General features: G+C 44.2%; 1 protein-coding gene across 1 annotated transcript; it reads left to right on the plus strand.

The window, feature by feature from the left end:
- The first annotated feature begins 3,326 nt into the window (after positions 1-3,326).
- On the plus strand, positions 3,327-18,907 carry LOC126483856 (pro-resilin-like). Its single transcript, XM_050107079.1, has 4 exons — positions 3,327-3,406; positions 12,318-12,441; positions 14,444-15,084; positions 18,214-18,907. Exons 1-4 carry the CDS (start codon positions 3,401-3,403, stop codon positions 18,511-18,513), a joined length of 1,071 nt encoding a protein of 356 aa, XP_049963036.1. The 5' UTR covers positions 3,327-3,400; the 3' UTR covers positions 18,514-18,907.
- Positions 18,908-27,472: the final 8,565 nt, after the last annotated feature.

Raw genomic sequence — 27,472 nt, forward strand, 5'->3', positions numbered from 1 at the left:
GTTTCCTTTAATTTACGTCTATGGTCCCAAACTTTTTGTTAACATATTACCGGTTTCGGCCTTTAATGACCATCATTAGATCTGCAGCGAAAATGGGAAAAACAATAATATACTCGGAAACTGTCTACAGCTTAAGAACAATACATAGACCATAATGAAAAATAGTACTGACAAAATTCACATTTGTCCGCTTTAAATATAAAAACAAAGTCCTAATGTACTGCAGCCATAGTGGCATCGTCAAATGTTAAATGCGGAATCAGCACCAGCATCGTTAAATACATATAAATAACATCATATGCACGAGTCATGTTGTCAGTGGCACTACTGTTTAAAACAAGCTGCCGTACAATAGCCACAAGATGTTTGTGTTGTAAGTTCACCAGATGTCGCTAATGTCGGCATTAATCAGATAATGTGGGTCATCCACTGTTTCGGCATTTTATCATTCTTTTCTTGCAACGGACTGCCGCAGGGTACGAGGGGCCATCTACCGGTCACGTTCCTCAAACCACGTCCCGCCTGTGCGCAGTTCTGGCGTTAGAGCTAACAGACGGCGCTGATTATGTGCAGCTCTATGTTTTCTTTCATTTTTGGCTCATTTGGCGGCTTGTTTTATGGTTGTTTAACATTACCCGGTGCACTATCAACGGCGTTTAATATTTATGTCATTATCTAGAATAATGGCACTGGAGCACATCTCAACCAGTGCTTCTTAACTATTCCTCTTTTTAACAATCTTACTTTTGACGTGTTCTTCTTATTATTGCTTTTTATTACTGTAATGCCTTTTATACGTTATAATCTTATGACAGACTTAACTATTGTATCCCCCTTTATTTTCGCTGTTTCAATTAATTATTGAAAACTAGTATATGCCGACATTAGCGACATCTGGTGAACTTACAACACAAACATCTTGTGGCTACTGTACGGCAGCTTGTTTTAAACAGTAGTGCTACTGACAACATGACTCGTGCATATGATATTGTTCATATGTACACTACTGGCCATTAAAATTGCTACACCAAGCAGAAATGCAGATGATAAACGGGTTTTTATTGGACAAATATATTATACTAGAACTGACATGTGTTTACATTTTCAAACAATTTGGATGCATAGATCTTGAGAAATCAGTACCCAGAACAACCACCTCTGGCCGTAATAACGGCCCTGATATGCCTGGGCATTGAGTCAAACAGAGCTTGGATGGCGTGTACAGGTACAGCTGCCCATGCAGCTTCAACACGATACCACAGTTCATCAAGAGTAGTGACTGGCGTATTGTGACGAGCCAGTTGCTCGGCCACCATTGACCAGACGTTTTCAATTGGTCAGAGATCTGGAGAATGTGCTGACCAGGGCAGCAGTCGAACATTTTCTGTATCCAGAAAGGTCCGTACAGGACCTGCAACATGCGGTCGTGCATTATCCTGCTGAAATGTATGGTTTCGCAGGGATCGAACGAAGGGTAGAGCCACGGATCGTAACACATCTGAACTGTAACGTCCACTGTTCAAAGTGCCGTCAATGCGAACAAGAGGTGATCGATAAGTGTAACCAATGGCACGCCATACTATCACGCCGGGTGATACGCCGGTATGGCGAAGACGAATACACGCTTAGAATGTGCGTTCACCGCGATGTTGCCAAACACGGATGCGACCATTATGATGCTGTAAACAGAACGTCGATTCATCCGAAAAAATGACGTTTTGCCATTCGTGCACCCAGGTTCGTCCTTGAGTACACCATCACAGGCGCTCCTGTCTGTGATGCAGCGTCAAGGGTAACCGCAGCCATGGTCTCCGAGCTGATAGTCCATGCTGCGGCAAACGTTGTCGAAATATTCGTGCAGATGATTGTTGTCTTGCATCTGTTGACTCAGGGATCGAGACGTGGCTGCACGATCCGTCACAGCCATGCGGATAAGATGCCTGTCATCTCGAGTGCAAGTGATACGAGGCCGTTGGGATCCAGCACGGCGTTCCACATTACCCTCCTGAACCCACCGATTCCATATCCTGCTAACAGTCATTGGATCTCGACCAACGGGAGGAGCAATGTCGCGATGCGATAAACCGCAGTCGCGATAGGCTACAATCCGACCTTTATCAATGTCTGAAACGTGATGGTACGCATTTCTCCTCCTTACACGAGGCATCACAACAACGTTTCAGCAGGCGACGCCGGTCAACTACTGTTTGTGTATAAGAAATCGGTTGTAAACTTTCCTCATGTCAGCACATTGTAAGTGGCGCCACCGTCGCCAACCTAAGTGAATGCTCTGAAAAGCTAATCGTTTACATATCACAGCATCTTCTTCCTGTCGGTTAAATTTCGTGTCTGCAGCACGTCATCTTCGTGGTGTAGGAATTTGAATGGCCAGTAGTGTATTTGACGATGCTGGTGCTGATTCCGCATTTAACATTTGACGATACCACTATGGCTGCAGTACATTAGGACTTCGTTTTTATGAAACAGGTATGCCTCTTCGTATTTAAAGCGCACGAATGTAAATTTTGTCAGTACTAGTTTTCATTATGGTCTATCAAATATTCTTACGCTGTAGACGGTTTGCGAGTGTTTTTCCCATTTTTGCTGCAGATCTGATGATGGTCATTATAGACCGAAACCGGGATCCTGTTAACAAAAGAAGTTTGTGACCATAGACGTGAATTAAAGGAAACTTATTAACAAAAAGTTAAGCTACACCTTCTTTAGTAGAAGTGATGATTAAAACTTCATTACTACCCCTTCACACGATCTGATGGCTTCAGACGGCCGTTGTGACCGAGCTGTTCTAGACGCTTCAGTCCGGAACCGCGAGACTGCTACTGTCGCAGGTTCGAATACTGCCTCGGGCATGAATGTATGTGGTGTCCTTAGGTTAGTTAGGTTCAAGTAGTTCTAAGTTCTAGGGGACTGGTGACCTCAGAAGTTAAGTACCATAGTGCTCAGAGCCTTTTGAACATTTTTGACTACTTTGTCGGGGCTAGTGGGCCTCCTCTGTTTCGTGAGCACACAGTAGCCGCAACAGCGACACGAACGAAACGGTCGTAAAGTTGCCGGGAGCAGCGCGCCGTATTAGGCGGCGAGGTGACCTCGGGGTTGCGAAGAGCCACTCGGAGTGGTCCGCGGCGAGGGCGAAGGCAAGCCGCGCGGAGGTGTGCCTCCGCCGCGCTCGCCGTGAAAGTGTCTGGCGCAATGCACGCTGCCCATCATCGGCGCGCGTCCGTCCCTCACAACTGGTGCAACTGGAACGCGCGCAATCAACGCAAAAAGACCACCACGCCACGAGTGGGGCCACCGGCCAGTATAAATACGCCGTCCGCAGCCGGCAGAATCATCACATCCACTTCCATCCTCTCGGCGTTTACACCTCTCTGAGCTCATCATGAAGGTAAGCATCCAGCAATCTGCTGGGATTTGCAATGTCTGAGTGCCGGTTACCTGCCTACGGATTCCCGAGTATAGGTCTTTGTTCTTCGCTACGGGTAGTTTTTTCGCAGGAACGGGACGTTACAGGAACAGCTGGCGCTATTTGCCAAATCAAACGCGAGATGGGTTTCGCATTAGAATTATTCGTGCCAGCTATCGGGACATCCTTTATCGACATAACTGTTACTCTGTCCACAGCGGTACACCTAATTTGATACACGCTTGTGTTTTATTTGAACTGTTTATTTGTAGAGTCACGAGTCTCCTGACTGGTTTGATGCGGCCCGGAGCGGGCTCTTCTCCAGTGCCAGTTTATTCATCTAAGCTTAAATCTTACACTTAACATCCAACGTTAAATCTTTTATTCGAATCTCCGTATGCCGCTACAGTTTTTTGTCTATTACGGTTCCATCTTTACGGTTCCTTCTTTAAGGTTCCCTCTAGTTCAATCGAAGTGATGTCTCAAAACAGGCCCCATCGCCCAGCCCGTTTTACTCACCAATGTACGGAGAATCTCCTCATTTGTTATTAGTCCGTATCATTTTCAGATTTTTTTTCTACACCAAATCTCAATACCTTTGATCCTCTTCGGGTTTTCCCATTGTCTGTGGTTCATTTACGTAAGGTGCTCTGCTCCAGATGTACATTCTCAGAAATTTCTTCTGCAGCTTAAAGCCCTTATGTGATTTGTTTCGGGCAGGAATATCCTCTTTGCCTTTGCTAGTCCGCTTCTCATGTTCTTTGGATCTCCTTGCTTCCAATGTAGCACAATTACTTCTACTACTACGTGGTCCCGGTATTTAATGTAGAGTTCCTCGCTACTCTCATTCGTGATTCTCCTCTGTCAGTGTTTACACATATATTCCATCTTTCTTTCGTCTGATCTTGGCCCACTGTATGTGCCCAGTAAACTGCACTTTTCATTCAAAATATCCTGCAATCCTTCCGCATAGCGCACATGCCTGAAAAAGAATCTGGCAGATCATGTATCGCTGCTACATATACAGCAGTGATAACACAGAAACATATTACGCACATCAAATATATGTATAAAAGAAATTCCTGATTACAAAGTCAATCGGGAAAAATGTTACGTAATGTAGAAACATAATACCACGAAAACATCTTCATCTGCCAAAAGCTTGCCAATGTACCGTTAACTGACAACACAAAAAAGTACAAGTTACGTTGATCATTCAGTTTTATTATCAGGGAACGTTGCGGTTCAAAGGCTGCTGTATTACCCACGTATCCTTATAGCTTTCAGTCTTTCTTCGTCCGTCGCTTAAGGTGTTCCACTGAACTATTTTTTGATGTATCCAACGTACTAGTAGCGTACCATCAAGTTTTGAAATTGAAGATTTTTTGAAGATGCTCGCTAGCTTAAATCCTTCTACGCGGATGTATAGTAAAATGTAAGACAAAAAATGCAATTTTGTCATATGATGTCCGCCCAATAAATGCTTGACGGAGTTCGTGCCACGTCAGTTTATATTTAGCCTCGAGCTTTGGACGAGTTCCTCCGTCGCTGTCATCATGAGACTTCTGTTGGACGTTGGGAACTTCATTTAGTTGGCCGAAGTGTGTTACGGAGACGTCTCGAAGTCACAGAACTTCCATATGATACCAGATATTAAGTCGATGGCTATGACTGGAAATCATTGGAAGCTATGGTGGTTTTGGTTGACGGCTGGCTCAGCTGATTTCCCTGTTGCCTTTTCCGTTCCCAAGCACCATTAAGGCTGTAAGCCAATGTCTCGCCGTTGTTATCATTGTGATCTCAACGGCTTCCTTGGTGACAGGATCCAAGTAGGCAGATGCATGGGATAATAGTTCCGTTTCATCAGACACAATCGTGTTGTGAGCTTGTGTTCGACAGCAACAGATTTGTCGAAATTGCGTTATGTAGTATGACGCAGGTACTCTGTGTAGCGTTCTATATTGTCCGTGTCAAGTGACCAGTATAACTGGTATCACTTCATAAGAAGCACAGACACAAAGGCTATCTTTTACTGTGTGAAACATCTGTTTATTTCTCTTGAGTGATCGGCAAATTTTTTGAATGCCGCGATTGCCCAGGCCGTGCTCATTTGATTTGTTGTAGAAAGGAAGACATGCTATGAACTAATCACCTTCACGTGACTGAGAATCATTGAGGTTTCGTTTGCTAGAAATGACTAACTTAACAAATTGATCGCTTTAGCTCTTCTTACGGAAAGTGTTTTTTAGATACCTGATCTCGAGTCCAGGTTCCTGTTTTTGTTTTGAACGGCCAGTGTCGGTTGGTCACAGCGAGTGTGCTCCCTGCCACCGTTGGATAAGCAGCTGCAGCAGCAAGTCGTATACTCTTAGCTCACTTATTTGTTACATAGTTTAATTCTTAATTTCTTTGCGTGTTTTCGGTATTTGCATCGTTTAATTCATAAATTTCTGGCGTATTATAGTATTTGAGAGTTGTAGCATCGCGTTTTAGTACCTGAATAGTGTAAAATCGCGTAGTCTCCTTCCGCCGCCGAGCAGTGTGTCAGCAGTGCGCAAGTTGCAGCATTACTGCATTTACTAGGCAATCTTGCATTTTAATAACCGTTTAAATTTTGTGTCGAATTGTTTGTGCTCTCTGTAGATTAGTTCAGACGTTCTTTGCACAACAGTTTTTATCATGGATAGGGACTGCAACTGCTGTGTTCGGATGCAGGCTCAGTTGGCATCCCTTCACTCCCAGCTTCAGGCAGTGTTGGCTTCGGTCACACAGCTTGAGGCTGTTGCCAATGGGCATCACTGTGAGGTTCCGGATTGGGGTTTGTCGGGGACGGCCAGCTCGTCCCACGCATCCCCAAATCGGACTACGACTGTGGCTGCCCGGGATATAGCCCACACTGAGGCTGCCCCTCACCTGTGATAGAGTGGGAGGTCGTCTAGGGGTGTGGCAGGGGGCGAAATACATTCCGGAGGGCTGAGCGGAAGGCATCTCCAGTTTTTCTGACGAACCGGTTTCAGGCTCTGTCTCAGGCTGATACTGATCTTCGGCCGGACATGGCTGCTTGTCCTGTTCCAGAGGTTGCCCCTCAGTCTGCAAGATCCAGGCGGGCGCAGTGGGTGGGTTTACTGGCAGTTGGGAGCTCCAACGTCAGGCGCGTAATGGGGCCCCTTAGGGATATGGAAGCAAGAGAGGGGAAGAAAACCAATGTGCACGCCGTGTGCATACCGGGGGTACCGGGGGGAGTCATTCCAGATGTGGAAAGGGTCCTTCCGGATGCCATGAAGGGTACAGGGTGCACCCATCTGCAGGTGGTCGCTCATGTCGGCACCAATGATGTGTGTCACTATGGATCGGAGGAAATCCTCTTTGGCTTCCGGCGGCTGTCTGATTTGGTGAAGACTGCCAGTCTCGCTAGCGGGATCAAAGCAGAGCTCACCATCTGCAGCATCGTCGACAGGACTGACTAGGGACCTTTGGTACAGAGCCGAGTGGAGGGTCTGAATCACAGGCTGAGACGGTTCTGCGACCGTGTGGGCTGCAGATTCCTCGACTTGCGCCATAGGGTGGTAGGGTTTCGGATTCCACTGGATAGGTCAGGAGTCCACTACACGCAGCAAGCGGATGCACGGGTAGCAAGGGTTGTGTGGTGTGGACTGGGCGGTTTTTTAGGTTAGATGGCCTCGGGCAAGTACAGATAGGGCAGCAGCCTCAAACGGTGCAGGGCAAAGTCAGAACATGCGGGGGCCAAGCAGCAATAGGTATTGTGATTGTAAACTGTCGGAGCTGCATTGGTAAAGTACCGGAACTTCAAGCGCTGATAGAAAGTACCGAAGCTGAAATCGTTATAGGTACAGAAAGCTGGCTGAAGCCAGAGATAAATTCTGCCGAAATTTTTACAAAGGCACAGACGGTGTTTAGAAAGGATAGATTGCATGCAACCGGTGGTGGCGTGTTTGTCGCTGTTAGTAGTAGTTTATCCTGTAGTGAAGTAGAAGTGGATAGTTCCTGTGAATTATTATGGGTGGAGGTTACGCTCAACAACCGAGCTAGGTTAATAGTTGGCTCCTTTTACCGACCTCCCGACTCAGCAGCATTAGTGCCAGAACAACTGAGAGAAAATTTGGAATACATTTCACATAAATTTTCTCAGCATGTTATAGTCTTAGGTGGAGATTTCAATTTACCAGATATAGACTGGGACACCCAGATGTTTAGGACAGGTGGTAGGGACAGAGCATCGAGTGACATTATACTGAGTGCACTATCCGAAAATTACCTCGAGCAATTAAACAGAGAACCGACTCGTGGAGATAACAGCTTGGACCTACTGATAACAAAAACCCGAACTTTTCGACTCAGTAAGTGCAGAACAGGGAATCAGTGATCATAAGGCCGTTGCAGCATCCCTGAATATGGAAATTAGTAGGAATATAAAAAAAGGGAGGAAGGTTTATCTGTTTAGCAAGAGTAATAGAAGGCAGATTTCAGACTACCTAACAGATCAAAACGAAAATTTCTGTTCCGACAATGACAATGTTGAGTGTTTATGGAAAAAGTTCAAAGCAATCGTAAAATGCGTTTTAGACAGGTACGTGCCGTGTAAAACTATGAGGGACGGGAAAAACCCATCGTGGTTCAACAACAAAGTTAGGAAACTACTGCGAAAGCAAAGAGAGCTTCACTCCAAGTCTAAACGCAGCCAAAACCTCTCAGACAAACAGAAGCTAAAAGATGCCAAAGTTAGCGTAAGGAGGGCTATGCGTGAAGCGTTCAGTGAATTCGAAAGTAAAATTCTATGTACCAACTTGACAGAAAATCCTAGGAAGTTCTGGTCTTACGTTAAATCAGTAAGTGGCTCGAAACAGCATATCCAGACACTCCGGAATGATGATGGCATTGAAACAGAGGATGACAGGCGTAAAGCTGAAATACTAAACACCTTTTTCCAAAGATATTTCACAGAGGAAGACCGCACTGCAGTTCCTTCTATAAATCCTCGCACAAACGAAAAAATGGCTGACAGCGAAATAAGTGTCTAAGGAATAGAAAAGCAACTGGAATCACTCAACAGAGGAAAGTCCACTGGACCTGACGGGATACCAATTCGATTCTACACAGAGTACGCGGAAAAACTTGCCCCCCTTGTAACAGCCGTGTACCGCAAGTCTCTAGAGGAACGGAAGGCTCCAAATGATTGGAAAAGAGCACAGGTAATCCCAGTCTTCAAGAAGGGTCGTCGAGCAGATGCGAAAAACTATAGACCTATATCTCTGACGTCGGTCTGTTGCAGAATTTTAGAACATTTTTTTTGCTCGCGTATCATGTCGCTTTTGGAAACCCAGAATCGACTTTGTAGGAATCAACATGGATTCCGGAAACAGCGATCGTGTGAGACTCAACTCGCTTTATTTGTTCATGAGACCCAGAAAATATTAGCTACAGGCTCCCAGGTAGATGCTGTTTTCCTTGACTTCCGGAAGGCGTTCGACACAGTTCCGCACTGTCGCCTGATAAAGTAAGAGCCTACGGAATATCAGACCAGCTGTGTGGCTGGATTGAAGAGTTTTTAGAAAATTGAACACAGCATGTTGTTATCAATGGAGAGACGTCTACAAACGTTAAAGTAACCTCTGGTGTGCCACAGGGGAGTGTTATGGGACCATTGCTTTTCACAGTATATATAAATGACCTAGTAGATAGTGTCGGAAGTTCCATGCGGCTTTTCGCGGATAATGCTGTAGTATACAGAGAAGTTGCAGAATTAGAAAATTGTAGCGAAATGCAGGAAGATCTGCAGCGGATAGGCACTTGGTGCAGGGAGTGGCAAAAAAAATGGCTCTGAGCACTATGGGACTCAACTGCTGAGGTCATTAGTCCCCTAGAACTTTGAACTAGTTAAATCTAACTAACCTAAGGACATCACAAACATCCATGCCCGAGGCAGGATTCGAACCTTCGACCGTAGCGGTCTTGCGGTTCCAGACTGCAGCGCCTTTAACCGCACGGCCACTTCGGCCGGCAGGGAGTGGCAACTGACCCATAACATAGACAAATGTAATGTATTGCGAATACATAGAAAGAAGGATCCTTTATTGTATGATTATGTGATAGTGGAACAAACACTGGTAGCAGTTACTTCTATAAAATATCTGGGAGTGTACGTGCGGAACGATTTGAAGTGGAATGATCATACAAAATTATTTGTTGATAAGGCGGGTACCAGGTTGAGATTCATTGGGAGAGTTCTTGGAAAATGTAGTCCATCAACAAAGAAGGTTGCTTACAAAACACTCGTTCGACCTATGCTTGAGTATTGTTCATCAGTGTGGAATCCGTACCAGATCGGGTTGACGGAGGAGATAGAGAAGATCCAAAGAAGAGCGGCGCGTTTCGTCACAGGATTATTTGGTAGCCGTGATAGCGTTACGGAGATGTTTAGCAAACTCAAGTGGCAGACTCTGCAAGAGAGGCGCTTTGCATCGCGGTGTAGCTTGTTCGCCAGGTTTCGGGAGGGTGCGTTTCTGGATGAGGTATCGAATTATTGCTTCCCCCTACTTCTACCTCCCGAGGAGATCACGAATGTAAAATAAGAGAGATTCGAGCGCGCACGGAGTCTTTCAGACAGTCGTTCTTCCCGCGAACCATACGCGACTGGAACAGAAAAGGGAGGTAACGACAGTGGCACGTAAAGTGCCCTCCGCCACACACCGTTGGGTGGCTTGCGAAGTATAAATGTAGATGTAGATGTAGAAAGTTTTAACATCGTCTATCAGCTTTTTTAAAACTAGTTCCTTACGGGACGTATGATGACAACTTTGTGCATCGGAAGGCAGTGCATCTCTTGATGATGACTGAATACAAATCTGACGCGCAGGACCTTCCTGAAGCAATTATTCAAGAAAGCTGATAACCCAAAAAACAAATATACCGTGTTTCACCAGCGAATTTTCCCCGTAGCGACGAGTAGTTTCATCTTCAGAGAGCCTGTATACGTCAAATGAAGTGAACCCTTTCTTCAGCGTATTGCGACAATGGAAGTATCACAGCTTTTCTTTATTGAAACTTCTTTCACAGTTGCGTATAATTTATATTGGTGAGTAGTTTCGAACATAGCTGTTCATTTTTGAAAACCTAATATGTACTAAAAATGCTTATCAGAGCAAAATGTAATGTTCACACAAGAAAGCACAGCCATGCAAGAGATACAGAAGTTTCGAACATAGCTGTTCGTTTTTGAAAACCTAATATGTACTAAAAATGCTTATCAGAGCAAAATGTAATGTTCACACAAGAAAGCACAGCCATGCAAGAGATACAGAATGTTCGTATTACATGAGCTATACACTCAACATACGAAACTGCACTGAACCACAAACAAGATTACAGAAAGACAATAGGTGTCGCTGTATTCCTTCCATGTGTTGGACAGGCAGAAAATTAGCAAAATGGTTCAAATGGCTCTGAGCACTATGGGACTCAACTGCTGAGGTCATTAGTCCCCTAGAACTTAGAACTAGTTAAACCTAACTAACCTAAGGACATCACACACATCAATGCCCGAGGCAGGATTCGAACCTGCGACCGTAGCGGTCTCGCGGTTCCAGACTGCAGCGCCAGAACCGCGCGGCCACTTCGGCCGGCAGAAAATTAGCAACACATGTTGATTTCCTGTATATTTGTTTGTCGTACAAGCATTCAGCGCAATTTCACTTGTTGAAGACGTCACACATGTAATAAGGTCACCTATATGACTGTGTATCGGTGGAATTTTCCTTTCATAAGAACTTTTAGTGCAGGTCTGGCTTGAAAATGAATGGCTACGATCAACACTGTCTACCAGTATAAAATACACGCAACTGTGACAGAAATTTAAATAAAGAATTATGAAATCAAAGTTGTTGGTCCTTAATTCCAAAATGATGGAAATACATGTTTCACCTTACGCCATTTACTCCACCAAGCTTTCCACCTCCGTTTATTTTTTCCCATATGGATCCTCTACCATCTTAGAAAATTTCCGTCCCTCCTCAACAACACTGAGTAACTCCTCATCTCCTATACTATCCATAAACGAGATTCTGATAACCCCATTGTCTCGCCTTTGATCACCAACCTTGGTATGCTGCCGCGCCTTCACGAACAAAACCCTCCAGGCCTACACCTACATACATTCCATATCCTGTCTCAACAGCAACTTCAACCAACTCACTCTCCCAGACAATGAGATAAGCCCCAATATTTATCCCATCTATCTGCCTTAAACCTTCTCCACCTATCCCATTCCACATCAGGGCTCCTCTCTACTTCCCTCTACTCCCACTCTATCTCTTTCTTCTTGTACCACCATTCTCCCCACAGCCCATTACTCCTCCTGACCCTCTGTCCATTCCACCTTCTGTATCCCCACTACCTGCTTCACCGACTACTTGTCATCTCCATAGTTTCCCCATCTAACAAACCCCTATCTCCTTACTCGCCGCTCCCAACCTCTGTAGAACACATTCTCTCCTCCAAGAATATTTTTTCACCGAGTGCAGGTCCTTCAGATGTTGAGTGAAAGTGCAGTGCTCCAGCGTTTTTTCATATCACCTCATCACAACTCCGTTTTTAAATTGTATATATTTTTCATCCTTTTAGCTGACTGTCATTAATCTTTTTACCTTACAAGGTAAACGGGCCTCCTATTTTAATTTTTCTGTCATCCTTGTCATCTCTTTATAAGTACTCCTAGCTGAAGAGCGGATTATTATATCTGTGACAGCCCAAACCTCATCCATACGGGATGGAAGGGATGAAACACCAGTAAAAATTGTTCACCGTTGTCTGGTCTGTTGTGAGCAGGGGGAGCCTGGTAAGCAGCTGTTGCTAAGATGTGCTCACTTTTCGGTTGCAGACCGTGTTCATGGTGCTGGCCGCCATCGTGTCGGCTGCGGTGGCTGAGGCCCCCGTGGACCGGCAGTACCTGCCACCGTCGCCCTCCGCACGCTACGGAGCCCCGGCCATGGGAGGAGCCTTCGGTAAGTTGCTCCACGGACACTGCGACCAGCGGGTGCGGTCTAACGCGACCTTCTTCACAGCTCTGATTTTCATCATTTGTCACTGCACTCATCCAGAACCTTTCGGACGATTCCTCTTTATCATCAGTCCCTGAATTTTACTTCCTTCTGGATCAGTTAATAGCGCACCATGACAGGCCTTTTTTATTCAGAAACGTTTCCACAATTTTATCCGTGTTATGTTCTGTGCAAGAGATACGGCCGAAAGATTCAGGCTCTCCGTTGATCTTATTAAGGGGAGGGTTTCGAATTCTGACGCTGTTGACGTTTCCCACAGTATCTGTCAATGACTGAATAGATCACAACTGACATTCTTATGAATCCTTGGCCAACTTTTCCTGGCTGTCAACAAAACGTCAGATTCTAATCTCGCTTCAGACATCCCGCCCAGAAGATGCTCAATTCGTAGAAAGGAATTGCAATACGTTAACGAAGAGTGGTGCTGAGATTAACGGGCGCCTACTGCATTAACCCGTTTGATGCCCTTTAGAAAATCTAGCAATATGTCCAATGGACTTGGAAATCAGAAAAAGGGAAGAACTTAATTGGTTAAAGAAAGGCAATGAAATGGAAGTTCGAAGTGTACTTGGAACTGAGGCAAATACGAAAAAATAAATAAAAAATAGCATATTGCAGCTGTGGTAAAATGAGTGGGACACTTCACGCACAGGCAGTAGAACATATGAATTTCTTCGAAATGACAGGGATACACAAAAATGTGATACCTTAACCTGACCGGTCATGTTTCGTATGCTTTGTACAGTATCTACACAAACTCAAAAGACAGATGAACGAATGATACAACCGCCGTATCATGATTTAGTCTTAAGCCACTATCAGGCGCTACAATGTTGGCTACACTTAGACTCTTGTTAAGTGAAGTCATCGTCAAGATCTATTCTCGTCCGATGATGTGCAGCGTAGATCTTTCGTAACCGGCAATAGCGATAAAAATAAATACGAGCCATCTTGACAAACTTATTTTTTCAAGAATAACGTAACCTTCAGATGGCCCCCAAGGTGAAACATATATAAAATAAGTCAAGAATCACCGAAATGTGTGCCAGACAGGTAGTGGAAATGTTTTCCAGCCGTAGAAAATTACTACGGTAGTTACATGTGCAGTAAACGTGGTCTGCAAATATACTGTGGAAATTACTTCCTGACTCGTGGTCAAAGACGAACAGCAGTTTAAATAAACCAAAGTAAGCCAACAAAAGGAGAACAGATTGTTTAGTTCTAATAGTAGTATTAGTAGTTGCGTAACTGGTTGAAGCCTTTATTGTGGTATCGTTTTATTGTGGTCTAGTTTGGCTTCTCGGATAATAGGCTGTAATTGTTAAGAATATACAAATAAATAGAAATAAACAATAATGTGCCAACGGAATTTCCACAGTGGTAACACCGGTTCCCATCAAATCACTGAAGTTAAGCGCTGCCTGGCTTGGCTAGCCCTTGGATGGGTGACTGGTCGGGTCTATCCAGCGCTGTTGGCAAGCGGGGTGCATTCACCCCTTGTGAGGGCAGTTGAGGAGCTACTTGACTGAGAAGTAGTGGCTCCAGTCATGAATCTCACAACGACCGGGAGAGTAGTGCGAAGACTAAATGCCTCTACTTATCTACGCAGCGGTCGGTCAGTACCGTTGGGCCTTTCGTGGTCTGTTCCGACGGAGTTTAGATTAATAAATAATAATAACTTCATTGCTTTGTGCGCTGACTTGTCATGCCGGGGGGCCCGGGTTCGATTCCCGGCTGGGTTGGAGATTTTCTCCGCTCAGGGACTGGCTGTTTGTGTTGTCCATTTCATCCTCACCGGCGCGCAAGTCGCCGAAGTGGCGTCACCTCAAAAGACTTGCACTAGGCGATCAGATTTACCTGCCGGGAGGCCCTCAACACGCGACATTTCATTTCAGCTGGTGTAGAAGATGGATTCAGGAAGTGACTGACGTGATCCGTTTTGCAGGCGCTGGTGGGGCCGGGGGACGTTTCGGAGGAGTCGGTGGACTGTCCACGCAGTACGGAGCACCGGCGGCTTCTGCCGGCTTCGGGAGGGTAGGCGGTGTCTCCACGCAGTACGGCGTCCCGTCGGCCGCAGGAGGCTTCGGTGGACTCGGAGGCATCTCTAGAGCTGGTGGCCTCGGAGGCATCTCCAGAGCTGGTGGTCTCGGTGGACTCGGAGGCATCTCCAGAGCTGGCGGCGTCTTCGGGCGCACCGGCGGCATCTCCAGCCAGTACGGAGCTCCGTCAGCTTTCGGTGGGCTGGCCAGCGGCAGGGGCCTCGGGGTGGGTGCTCTCTCTGGAGCACGCGGCATCTCCACGCAGTACGGCGCGCCCTCAGCTCTGGGCGGTGCCTCTGGGTTCGGCGGCGGCCTGGCTGGAGCTGGAGCTGGAGCTAGGGGAATCTCCACGCAGTACGGCGCTCCGTCCGCAGCAGGCGGCCTGCTGGCTGGAGGCGCTGGCGCGCTGTCCACCCAGTACGGCGTCCCTGGCGCTGCCGGCGGCTTCGGTGGTCTGGGAGCTGCCGGCCGCGGGATCTCCACGCAGTACGGTGTCCCGGGGGCTGCGGGCTACGGCCGCGGCGGAGCCCAGGAAGACGCACTCGCTGTAAGTGACTCGTAGCAAGTGCAGCTTCTGCCCTAACGCATGTCGGTTGAATGTAGAGTTTTGTTGCGCGGTAAACACTTTGCTGTTGTATCTACAAGTTAGAGCTCTGTCAGAATTTTGAACAGTTGCTGCAGAAGTTAGCTGTCCTTCCTAATACCACGTTAATCTAGACCAGTTCCACAGTGGGTCTATGTTAGAGTGTTAACCATCGTTTTGCCGCGTATTCTGCCAACGACTATGTCTAGTGGTGATACAGTGTCACGGAGTTTGCTCATATCTCACTGTATGAAAATACTAAAGTAAACGGTATACTAGCGCAAAAGAAGAACGTAAAATTGCTTATATCTTCACTACTGTCCGGAATTATCGAGTAAGTACAGGTATGGATAAAGAAACTAAATAACGTTTACACGTGATTGCGAGGCCTGTCTAGGTAGCTGCGTGGTCAGCTCGCAAATTCCAGACTGAAGGGGTCCGATTTCGATTCCCTGCCACACTGGAAATTTTCTCTGTTTAGGGACTGGATATCGTGAGGCAATTATTTTCGTACCATCATAACTGAAAAGAAAATCGCCTGCATGGCTTCATATGACAAGTATAAGGCTGTTTCTTAAGTTCGCAGAAGGACATTGCTTGGCGGCAACGGCCCTGCAGCAGTGGAATCGCCGCTTCCAGTGAGATCACCGAAGTTAAGCCCTGTCGGGCGTGGTCGGCTCTTGGATGGGTGACCATCCAGGCCGCCATGCGCTGTTGCCATATTTAGGTGTTCACTCAGCCTCGTGATGCCAATTGAGGAGCTATTCGACGAACAGTAGCAGCTTCGGTGAAGAATACCATCATAACGATCGGGAGAGCGGTGTGCCGATCCCGCGCTCCTCCTATCCGCATCCTCCCCTGAGGATGACATGGCGGTCGGATGGTTCCGGTAGGCCACTTGTGGCCTTACGACGGAGTGCTATTGCTTGGCCCTAATGGATGTTCTGATTTTTCGAAACACACTGTCGTATCTACCACTGTTGAGACGGCTAGATGCGCACGTCCAGAAAGTCAATTTAAAAAGTACAAACAGACTGATTGCACGAGACAAGTTAGAAATGTATGCCAGACTTTGATTCGAAAGGCAGGGATATGTGTTATAATCCTGTTTCGGCATGTGGTCTTCAACTGCCATGTTCAATCATCCTACCAAATACTTTGCTTAGAGAAAATGAATTACTTTAGTATCTACCACAAGGAAGTTCCATGGTACGATTACGATTCACTGTGTATTTAAACGGCCTGTGCGGGTATAGTGCATTCAATGAAACAACTATAACATGATCTATTCGAGGAAAATAGAAGGCCAACATTCATTTGTTTCATTACACCATTAGCGATTAACCATAGGAAACAAAAAAGTCTTTAAAACTGGAGTGTATGCGGACGGAGAGAGCAAAGATGACATGAACATATAAAATTAGTCATTGGGGATAACATATACCAGACTGAAATTTACTAGAATAATTCTAAAATTCAGTGACTCATTTCCGGAGCTACCTTAATTATCGCTCGAAAACATGAGATTTTACGACGATTGATAGAGAAAATACCGGAAGTAGTTGCGCGTTTCGTCATGGGCTCGCTTTGTCAACGTGAGAGCGATGGAGAGGGATGCAGTCAATTGCAGTAGAATACGCTAAATAACAGGTGCTGTGCTTACCGTTAAAATGCAAAGAGAAGAAATTACAAGGATAGTTAAAATACTATGTCGTCCTACATTTATCTCATGTGATTATGAAATAACGGACTATAAATAGACGTTCATTCCTCCCACGCATTAATCTGCAGGAGTATGACAGGAGATAGAAAATGACAGTGGTTTCTTAATTACACTGTAACACATATAATAAGTTATACATCTCAACTGTAGGAATGTTTTTACTCCTTTCCTTTTTCATGGCGTCCCGCTTTGCAGAGTAGTCTCTCATTAGCTTCATTCTCACTTAATGTCTTTGTCGGAGTGTCTTCAGCCTGAAGTGTTAAATTTTGAGTGTTCTTTTTATGTTCCCAAGTAAATAAGCATGTCTCACAGAGCCAGAGAAATGTAAGGAGATTCAGAAGCAGTGTATATTTCTCTGGAGCCTCACGTCTCCAGCAACCGTTCTCTTTGTCTGTGAGGCTTGCAGTTCGGTCCACGATAAGTACAGTGCGGTTAGTTCATCAATATTGTGGCTGAGCCCTTTGCTCGACGTCCAGAAATGGCTCACCAACATTCTTTCTATCAAGAGATTCTACGCGTGCGTCTTCAGACAGTTTCTAAGAAAAGCTGTTGTAGCCCGTACTGGTTTATCTGGAGGCACGTAAGTAAGATAAAAGTAAAGGGGAAGTCAACATGTATTTCAGATCATTTTGAAAATACCGCAGACCTCTTTTCACGAGTGTAGCTGAATTACCAATATCTATAAGATTATGTTGTCTGTTTAAAGTACTTCATTAATATAAATTATGTAGTCCAGTAAGAACTATATTGCAAGGTAATAGCTTTAAATATGATAATACAAAAACCAAACCTTCACTTGTTAGAATGATAAGCCTTCACTGGGCGAGGATGGGAACGCAAATTCTAGTCTAAGATTTAACCACTGAGCCCTCTAATTTGGTCCCGTAAGTAACTTAAGTCCCCTTATCGATATTATCTGTACGTTTGGGCTAATCTCAGGTAATAAAGTCGGAATTCTGATATATTTTTGCTAATACGTAGACTGATTTACGAGGCAAGTTTCTGTGTATAATTCACAAATATTTCGTTCTACTTGACTGAAATGTGGAAAATTAAAATCAGTTGCTACCGTGGAGACGATGCCATTGCCATCTACAGGTGTACATCAGAACTCGTAGCCCTGGCTGTTGTTGTACGAACGAGAGCAACCGTTTCATCTTCACCGCTCCACTTCCCTCAAAAGAAGTACAGACAGTAAATTCATATGGATTTAAATCAGTGTTTAGCAACACTAAATCCCAGCGTGAAAGAAAAAGCATCTACAAGATTCCTTTAAGATTCATCAGTAATCACAAATTTCGGAGACAGTCATAAATGTGTTGCACAAAATGTTCTGTGGGGTACCGCAGTCACGCCTGCTGTCTTTGCAGGAGCCGGCCAATTACCAGTTCAGCTACTCAGTGCAGGACGCCGCCACGCTGACCGACTTCGGCCACGAGGAGGCCCGCCAGTATGAGAGCGCTCAGGGCCAGTACCGCGTGCTGCTGCCCGATGGCCGCAAGCAGATCGTCTCCTACGAGGCCGACGAGGGTGGATACAGGCCTACTATTGAGTACCAGGAAACCGGGCTCACCGCCTACTCGGCTGGCGGAGCCGGCGGCTACGGATACGGCAGAGGCGGCGCTGGTGGCGCCGGAAGCGGCAGCGGCAGTGGCGGGTACCACTACTGAGGGGGCCCCACCACAGCACAGTACAAAGCGGAACAGCCCGGCCACTGACCACACGTCCTAGAGGAGTTTCAGAGGACACATTCCACAAGATACGTTTACAGTAGCCACTCCTACATGCTTTCCATATCTAGTACTCGCTGCAACAATCCATTTAGCAACTCTGTTCTTCTACATCACTAGTATTTTGTAGTGAACTCTATTCTTCATGAAAAAGTGCTTTCAGTTTTCTCCTCTCCTGTAGTGAAAAACTACTACCACTACTCAGTAGTACAGCGCATCTCGTGGAATATGTACTCAGAAAGTAAAACGAGCTTATTTACTTTTTATACAAAATAAGTTATATTGTTTATACTGAAAAATTGTAATTTAACTCGAAATAAATCGATAAAAAGAATGTCTATTTTGTCTCATTTCATTTCTATGTTGATTGTTTGACAGTAGTCGGACAATTTTTATTGCCCGAGTTAATAGCGACTATATTAGAATCTGACATCTAGAAACTATATACAGGAGGATTTTTTCCAGCATGTACAAACTCAAAGGGTTGTTCGATGAGAGGGTACGGAACAAAAAAGGTCTAATGAACTTATGTCTGGAAATGCATGGTTTCCATGCTAGAAGAAGAAGAAGAATCATGCTATCTTACCGAGACTGCAGTGTAATATGCGCTGTACCATGCAGCCAGTTACAGTATGCGTGGTTTCCTCCTTGACTATAGTACCGCTCCTCATACGTCAAGCCCTAGCGCCCACTCCTGTCGTTGTTGTTGTTGTGGTCTTCAGTCCTGAGACTGGTTTGATGCAGCTCTCCATGCTACTCTATCCTGTGCAAGCTTCTTCATCTCCCAGTACCTACTGCAACCTACATCCTTCTGAATCTGCTTAGTGTATTGATCTCTTGGTCTCCCTCTACGATTTTTACCCTCCACGCTGCCCTCCAATGCTAAATTTGTGATCCCTTGATGCCTCAAAACATGTCCTACCAACCGATACCTTCTTCTAGTCAAGTTGTACCACAACCTTCTCTTCTCCCCAATCCTATTCAATACCTCCTCATTAGTTACGTGATCTACCCACCTTATCTTCAGCATTCTTCTGTAGCACCACATTTCGAAAGCTTCTATTCTCTTCTTGTCCAAACTGTTTATCGCCCATGTTTCACTTCCATACATGGCTACACTCCACACAAATACTTTCAGAAACGACTTCCTGACACTTAAATCTATACTCAATGTTAACAAATTTCTCTTCTTCAGAAACGATTTCCTTGCCATTGCCAGTCTACATCTTATACCCTTTCTACTTCGACCATCATCAGTTATTTTACTCCCTAAATAGCAAAACTCCTCTACTACTTTAAGTGTCTCATTTCCTAATCTAATCCCCTCAGCATCACCCGATTTAATTTGACTACATTCCATTATCCTCGTTTTGCTTTTGTTGATGTTCATCTTATATCCTCCTTTCAAGACACTGTCCATTCCGTTCAACTACTCTTCCAAGTCTTTTGCTGTCTCTGACAGAATTACAATGTCATCGGCGAACCTCAAAGTTTTTACTTCTTCTCCATGAATTTTAATACCTACTCCGAATTTTTCTTTTGTTTCCTTTACTGCTTGCTCAATATACAGATTGAATAACATCGGGGAGAGGCTACAAACCTGTCTCACTCCTTTCCCAACCACTGCTTCCCTTTCATGCCCCTCGACTCTTATAACTGCCATCTGGTTTCTGTACAAATTGTAAATAGCCTTTCGGTCCCTGTATTTTACCCCTGCCACCTTCAGAATTTGAAAGAGAGTATTCCAGTTAACGTTGTCAAAAGCTTTCTCTAAGTCTACAAATGCTAGAAACGTAGGTTTGCCTTTTCTTAATCTTTCTTCTAAGATAAGTCGTAAGGTTAGTATTGCCCCACGTGTTCCAACATTTCTACGGAATCCAAACTGATCCTCCCCGAGGTCCGCTTCTACCAGCTTTTCCATTCGTCTGTAAAGAATTCGCGTTAGTACTTTGCAGCTGTGACTTATTAAACTGATAGTTCGGTAATTTTCACATCTGTCAACACCTGCTTTCTTTGGGATTGGAATTATTATATTCTTCTTGAAGTCTGTGGGTATTTCGCCTGTCTCATACATCTTGCGCACCAGATGGTAGAATATTGTCTTGACTGGCTCTCCCAAGGCCATCAGTAGTTCTAATGGAATGTTGTCTACTCCCGGGGCCTTGTTTCGACTCAGGTCTTTCAGTGCTCTGTCAAACTCTTCACGCAGTATCTTATCTCCCATTTCATCTTCATCTACATCCTCTTCCATTTCCATAATATTGTCCTCAAGTACATCGCCCTTGTATAAACCCTCTATATACTCCTTCCACCTTTCTGCCTTCCCTTCTTTGCTTAGAACTGGGTTGCCATCTGAGCTCTTGATATTCATACAAGTGGTTCTCTTCTCTCCAAAGGTCTCTTTAATTTTCCTGTATGCAGTATCTATCTTACCCCTAGTGAGACAAGCCTCTACATCCTTACATTTGTACTCTAGCCATCCCTGCTTAGCCATTTTGCACTTCCTGTCAATCTCATTTTTGAGACGTTTGTATTCCTTTTTGCCTGCTTCATTTACTGCATTTTTATATTTTCCCCTTTCATCAATTAAATTCAATATTTCTTCTGTTACCCAAGGATTTCTATTAGCCCTCGTCTTTTTACCTACTTGATCCTCTGCTGTCTTCACTACTTCATCCCTCAGAGCTACCCATTCGTCTTCTACTGTATTTCTTTCCCCCATTCCTGTTAATTGTTCCCTTATGCTCTCCTTGAAACTCTCTACAACCTCTGGTTCTTTCAGTTTAGCCAGGTCCCATCTCCTTAAATTCCCGCCTTCTTGCAGTTTCTTCAGTTTCAATCTGCAGTTCATAACCACTAGATTGTGGTCAGAATCCACATCTGCCGCTGGAAATGTCTTACAATTTAAAACCTGGTTCCTAAATCTCTGCCTTTCCATTATGTAATCTATCTGATACCTTTTAGTATCTCCAGGATTCTTCCAGGTATACAACCTTCTTTCATGATTCTTGAACCAAGTGTTAGCTATGATTAAGTTATGCTCTGTGCAAAATTCTACAAGGCGGCTTCCTCTTTCATTTCGTCCCCCCAATCCATATTCACCTACTATATTTCCTTCTCTCCCTTTTCCTACTGACGAATTCCAGTCACCCATGACTATTAAATTTTCGTCTCCCTTCACTACCTGAATAATTTCTTTTATCTCGTCATACATTTCATCAATTTCTTCATCATCTGCAGAGCTAGTTGGCATATAAACTTGTACTACTGTAGCAGGCATGGGCCTTGTGTCTATCTTGGCCACAATAATGCGTTCACTATGCTGTTTGTAGTAGCTAACCCGCACTCCTATTTTTTTATTCATTATTAAACCTACTCCTGCATTACCCCTATTTGATTTTGTATTTATAACCCTGTAATCACCTGACCAAAAGTCTTGTTCCTCCTGCCACCGAACTTCACTAATTCCCACTATATCTAACTTTAACCTATCCATTTCCCTTTTTAAATTTTCTAGCCTACCTGCCCGATTAAGGGATCTGACATTCCACGCTCCGATCCGTAGAATGCCAGTTTTCTTTCTCCTGATAACGACGTCCTCTTGAGTGGTCCCCGCCCGGAGATCCGAATGGGGGACTATTTTACCTCCGGAATATTTTACCCAAGAGGACGCCATCATAATCATACAGTAAAGCTGCATGTCCTCGGGAAAAATTACGGCTGTAGTTTCCCCTTGCCTTCAGCCGTTCGCAGTACCAGCACAGCACTCCTGTCGTATTCATTGGTAATGTTGTGTCGGATTCACTTCTCTCGCTGATTCGCCTTGTAGTGAATGTGATACAGCGTTGTACACAATGCTTCCGTATTCGAATCAAGAGCTTGCCCACATGCTGTTTAGTTATGGAAAGGCAACGGGCAACGGACACCAAGGCTGGGTCAGCACACCCATCTCCGCCGACAAGAACGACAGCATTCAATGTTTGCAACAGTATTTCGCCGTTCGTCTGAGACAGAGTCGTTTCAGTAAGCAGAAATCATGAACGACGTATCAGAAGAGTTCAGAAACCAGACTTGGAGCAAAATGTGATTAACACTGTGGAAGGCGACCGCCGTTTCAGTACCAGGCAGTTGGCCCTCCGGTACAGGCTAATCGAGACGATCGTGTGCAAAAATTTTCCATGACAATTGTTACTACTCTTATCACTTACTGCGTGTACAGGGCTTACTAGCAACAGATTTTCTACTTCGGGAGCAGTTTTGTCACCGGGTAATCACGATTCCAGAATTTGTGTCATCCATCCTGTTCATAGATTTGCTCGGAGTTATATCGTCAACTTTCATAACAGTCGTCTGTGGGATAGTATGCAACACCCCCCCCCCCTCCCTCCCCCCGTAGTATGTCGACAGCGGATCATCGCCGTCGTTGCAGCCTGAATGTGTGGGCCGGGATAATTGGCGACTGTATTTTGGGACCAGTCTTCCTTCCTCGTCACCTAACAGGCCGGTTCAAAATGGTTCAAATGGCTCTGAGCACTATGGGACTCAACTGCTGTGGTCATAAGTCCCCTAGAACTTAGAACTACTTAAACCTAACTAACCTAAGGACATCACACACATCCATGCCCGAGGCAGGATTCGAACCTGCGACCGTAGCGGTCGTGCGGTTCCAGACTGTAGCGCCTTTAACCGCTCGGCCACTTCGGCCGGCTTAACAGGCCGGAACTATCGGCATTTCTTGCAGGTGACTTTGCCTCCCCCGTGGGAAGAAGTGCCATTCATGATTCCAAGGGTTATGTGGATGCTACATGACGGTGGTCCAGCCCACTTCGCCGTTGACGTCCGGACGCATCTCAATCGTGTCTTCCCTGGTCCATGGATCGGACGAGGGGCTCAAGCCGCATACCCTCCTCTTCCCCCGGATCTCAACCCATAACTGTGGCTGCATGGTACAGCGCGTATCAGACAGCAGTGTCTGTAATAATGTATAATTTTATAAATGGTCTCTATGGATGGAAACCATGCATTTTCGGAGATAAGTTCATCAGGTCTTTTTCATTCCGTATCCTCCCACCGATCAATCCTTAAAGTTGGTACACGGTGGAAAAATCACCCCGTAGAGCGTTAGTTAACGTTCAGCATACTATCTTTACAGGAAACTTTATGTAGACTCTTGAAATAAATCAATTTAATCTCTTTCGCCACATGAAATTTCCGATAACAGTCTCTGGGTCAGTCAGTGGACTATCCCTCCTTGACTCTTTGAAGACGCACTTACAATACATGCCAGTCCGTCGGACTCTCATAGTGGGAGATTGGTGCTGATAAACCAGTTTTCAGATAGAACTCTTCAAATCAAGCCTTACCCTCAATTATGTTCCACCTATCCGCTCTCTCCTCTGGATTTAACAGTGGAATTCCGATTGCACTCTTATTGTTACCGACTTTGACTTCAATTTCTATGTGCTAAGTCAGTCCTTCTTACAGTCATTCCTTTTTAGATTTTTTCATACTTATCGCACAGCCATTTCTCTTTAGCTTCCCTACACTTCTTACTTATTTCATTCCTAATTTACTTGTATTTCTGAATTTCCCTGAAAATTTTTGTGCTTTCGTCGATCAACTGGATATTTCTTCGCAGCTACCTTCTTTGTCCTACATTTTTCAATCCAACGTAAGTGATTTCTTTCTTAGAGATTTCATTTCCTCTTCAGCTAAACCGCATACTGAGCTATTCATTATAGCAGTATCTATGGCCTTCAAGCGTATCTCTTCATTTCTTAGTATTTCCAATCCTGTATTGTTTCTTCCTGCCTAGTGTCTTAAACTTCAGCCTGCTCTTCATCATTACTAAGTTGTGATCTATAATTGCTCCTGGGTACGCCTTACTTTCCAGTCTCTGATTGCAGAGTCTCTGCCTAGCCATGAATAAATCGAACTGGAATTTTCCCGTATCACCCCGAGTTTTTTTAAATATATCTCCTCCTTTGTGATTACTAAACCGAGTATTCGCTACTACTAGCTGAAATTTTATGCAGAATTCAATTAGTCTCCCTCCCCTCCATTCCTACTACCAAGACCATATTACCTATAACCCATTTCTACGAATCCTTCGACCACAATCGCATCACACTGTCCCTTCGCTTTTAGATTTTCTTCTCTCATTACGTACCGATTTACCCACTCCTCGTATACTTTCTCTTTCTCTTCATCTTCTGCTTGCATCGTCGAAACGTGTAGCTGAAGTATGGCTGTCGGTGTTAGTTTACTATCGGTTGTGATGAGAACTAATCTATCATTGAACTATTCACAGTAATGCACGCTCTGCCCTGCCTTCCTATTCATAACGAATCCTACTCCCTGTGTACCATATTCCGCTGCTGTTGATATTACCGTACACTCGTCTGACCAGTTATCCCTGCCTTCTTTCCATTCCATTTCACTTACTCTCACTGTATCTGGATTGAGTCTTAACATTTCCCTCTTCAAAAAAGTTGAAGAAGACATTAAATACATTTATTGAGGCAACAATACTGACAATGTACTTCAACAGAGTTCTATGATTTCACAAATTCTCAAATCAGTCATGCAGCGGAAAGTACTGTAAATTCTACACTTACTTCTACTGTAAACAAATTGAATTGCTATAGCATAATTTATTTTATTTAATTGACTGTAACTGCAAATAATAATATAACGAAATAGATCCTTCTGGCAACGTCAGTACGACCAGCCGACTGTGGCCCTGTGTTCGATAGTCGGATAATAACTCAAGGATTTACTGATGGAATGGAGGATGATGGTCACTCTGGCCTTAGCTGTCAGGTAAATGAATCGCAGTCGATGTCGAGGACTGCATGTGTCAAGGTTCAAAAGTGGTCCTAGAGCTCAGTATCTACACACACAATATCACGGTGAAGACACTACATCAAAAATAGGGCCAACGAGGTTCTAATCTTCTTTCAGTAAGGCCGGAGAATCCACAGGAAAACAAATTGGTCAGTTTCGTTTCATCGTCGTTGTCTAGTGCTCTCATTGTTGAACATTCTAGAAAGTTTTAGAAAATTCTGGAACATTCTAGAAAATTCTCGAACCTTATAAAAGATTCTTCAATTAGAAGTCCATTGACGTGATGCCTTGTTTAGACACCACTGTCTTCGAACCTAACCCCTGCATTTCCAAAATCTAAACCTTCTTCGTAAATGCTGGATGGAGGCCTACCATACAACATAATTCCAATGGGGCTGCGGACGTGGTTGTTATGGCAAGCAAAGAAAGCACACTTACATTTACTGCATGTGTGTTGGTTAGCCAAATCTGTAAAGGCTTTTGTTTTACTTCCGTACTATTGTTCATACATCAGTGGTAAAATTGCATTCACAATGCCCATACAAATCATGCATATATATAACATTGGATCTGTAAACTCTGCAAACTATTATAGTTCTCATAACTAAAATTTTAATATTTTTATTACTCGTTCCAAAATTTAACTTACTGTTAGCTACAGGATTTAGTACAAGTTATATTTTTTTTCCCGTGAGAGCTTGGCGGGCTGTTGTAGAAATTCGTCTTTTGCAGCCAAAAATTCAAAATACTGTGAGTGGATCCATTGCATTATGTATCAGCTTAATAACATATCGACTGTCCAATTAGTTTCACCTGCAATTTCAAGTCTAAATAAACATTTGAACCGTATGTTGATTCTTGTCCACTTCTGCTTAACGTTTTTCGATGCCCAAAGGTACATGCAGAGAAGTCTTCCCTACCTGATACCGCACGTATATAATGGAGGTATAATAACGGGACTTGTCATGACGTAACAAACTTGAAGCCGATGACGGCCACATTAGTAGCTTTGACAAAAAATACAGATTCCATCATTTACAATTGTACTAGTCATTCTAATTAGAGTGTGAAGTGGAACTGAATCACATTTCGTTCGTAAGTGGACTGGTTCAAGCGATATTTTCCTTTACACACATCAATTTTAGTTTCGCTTGCTTCTTTTATTGTAGTGATTTTATTTCTGTAATTTGACTTCAGAATTCCTGTCACTAAGAGTAGCAGAGCGTTCTGGCTGGTCACTGTGAGAAGGAAATATTGTAAATCGTCCAGAAGTAGCATTTTTGGGAAGAGGAGATAAACGGAGCATCATTATCGTCATTCATTATTAAAGAAAATGCTGCATTACGAAAACAGTCTTCTTACGTCACATACTTCGTTTATATCTTATTCGAAAAGGCTTTCAAGGAAGAAGTTACTTTGGAGGCCAAATGCATCGTATTACAAGATGAAATGTGCCTTTAAGATGAGAGAAACGTGTCAAAAATTCTTTCCCAACACTGCGCTATTTAAAAAAGCACTGTAATATATATTATTTAAAACAATTGTTGCCTCGACACGACAGTAAATAAGAACAAGAAGCAACTGTAAACAGTAGTTTTCTGACGTTTAGGGGTTGCTAACGAGGTGCCGCCGGATTTAAAGGATTGTAGAGCGTAAGTATGTAGCGCCACCTCAACTCATTATACGTCCATGACGTAGATGGAGGCTGACACTACAATCTTTGCCTTCGCCGATTTGCTAAGATAGAGTGACGCCTTTATTTCTTTTATGTGAATGCACAAAATTTGGTTATTGAGGCTCTCGGGAGATAAATTGGCTTGAATTAAAGAGATTTTTTTTAAAATTACAAATAAATTCGGAGCAGTTTCCGAGGACTTACATTTTCAGTTTACTTCCAGTCACAGAATTTTAGCCGTATTTGGTCGCAACGCTCGATAAATAAATGTATAGGCAAGGTATTTAAACGGAGAAGACACACTAAGCAATTACGATAGATGTACAACGCCCTAACGAAAGTATCTTCCAATAATCCATCATTCATCCCCGTAATTCA

Source organism: Schistocerca serialis, chromosome 6, assembly GCF_023864345.2.
Source record: "Schistocerca serialis cubense isolate TAMUIC-IGC-003099 chromosome 6, iqSchSeri2.2, whole genome shotgun sequence".
In the NCBI taxonomy this organism is placed as follows: Eukaryota; Metazoa; Arthropoda; class Insecta; order Orthoptera; family Acrididae; genus Schistocerca; species Schistocerca serialis.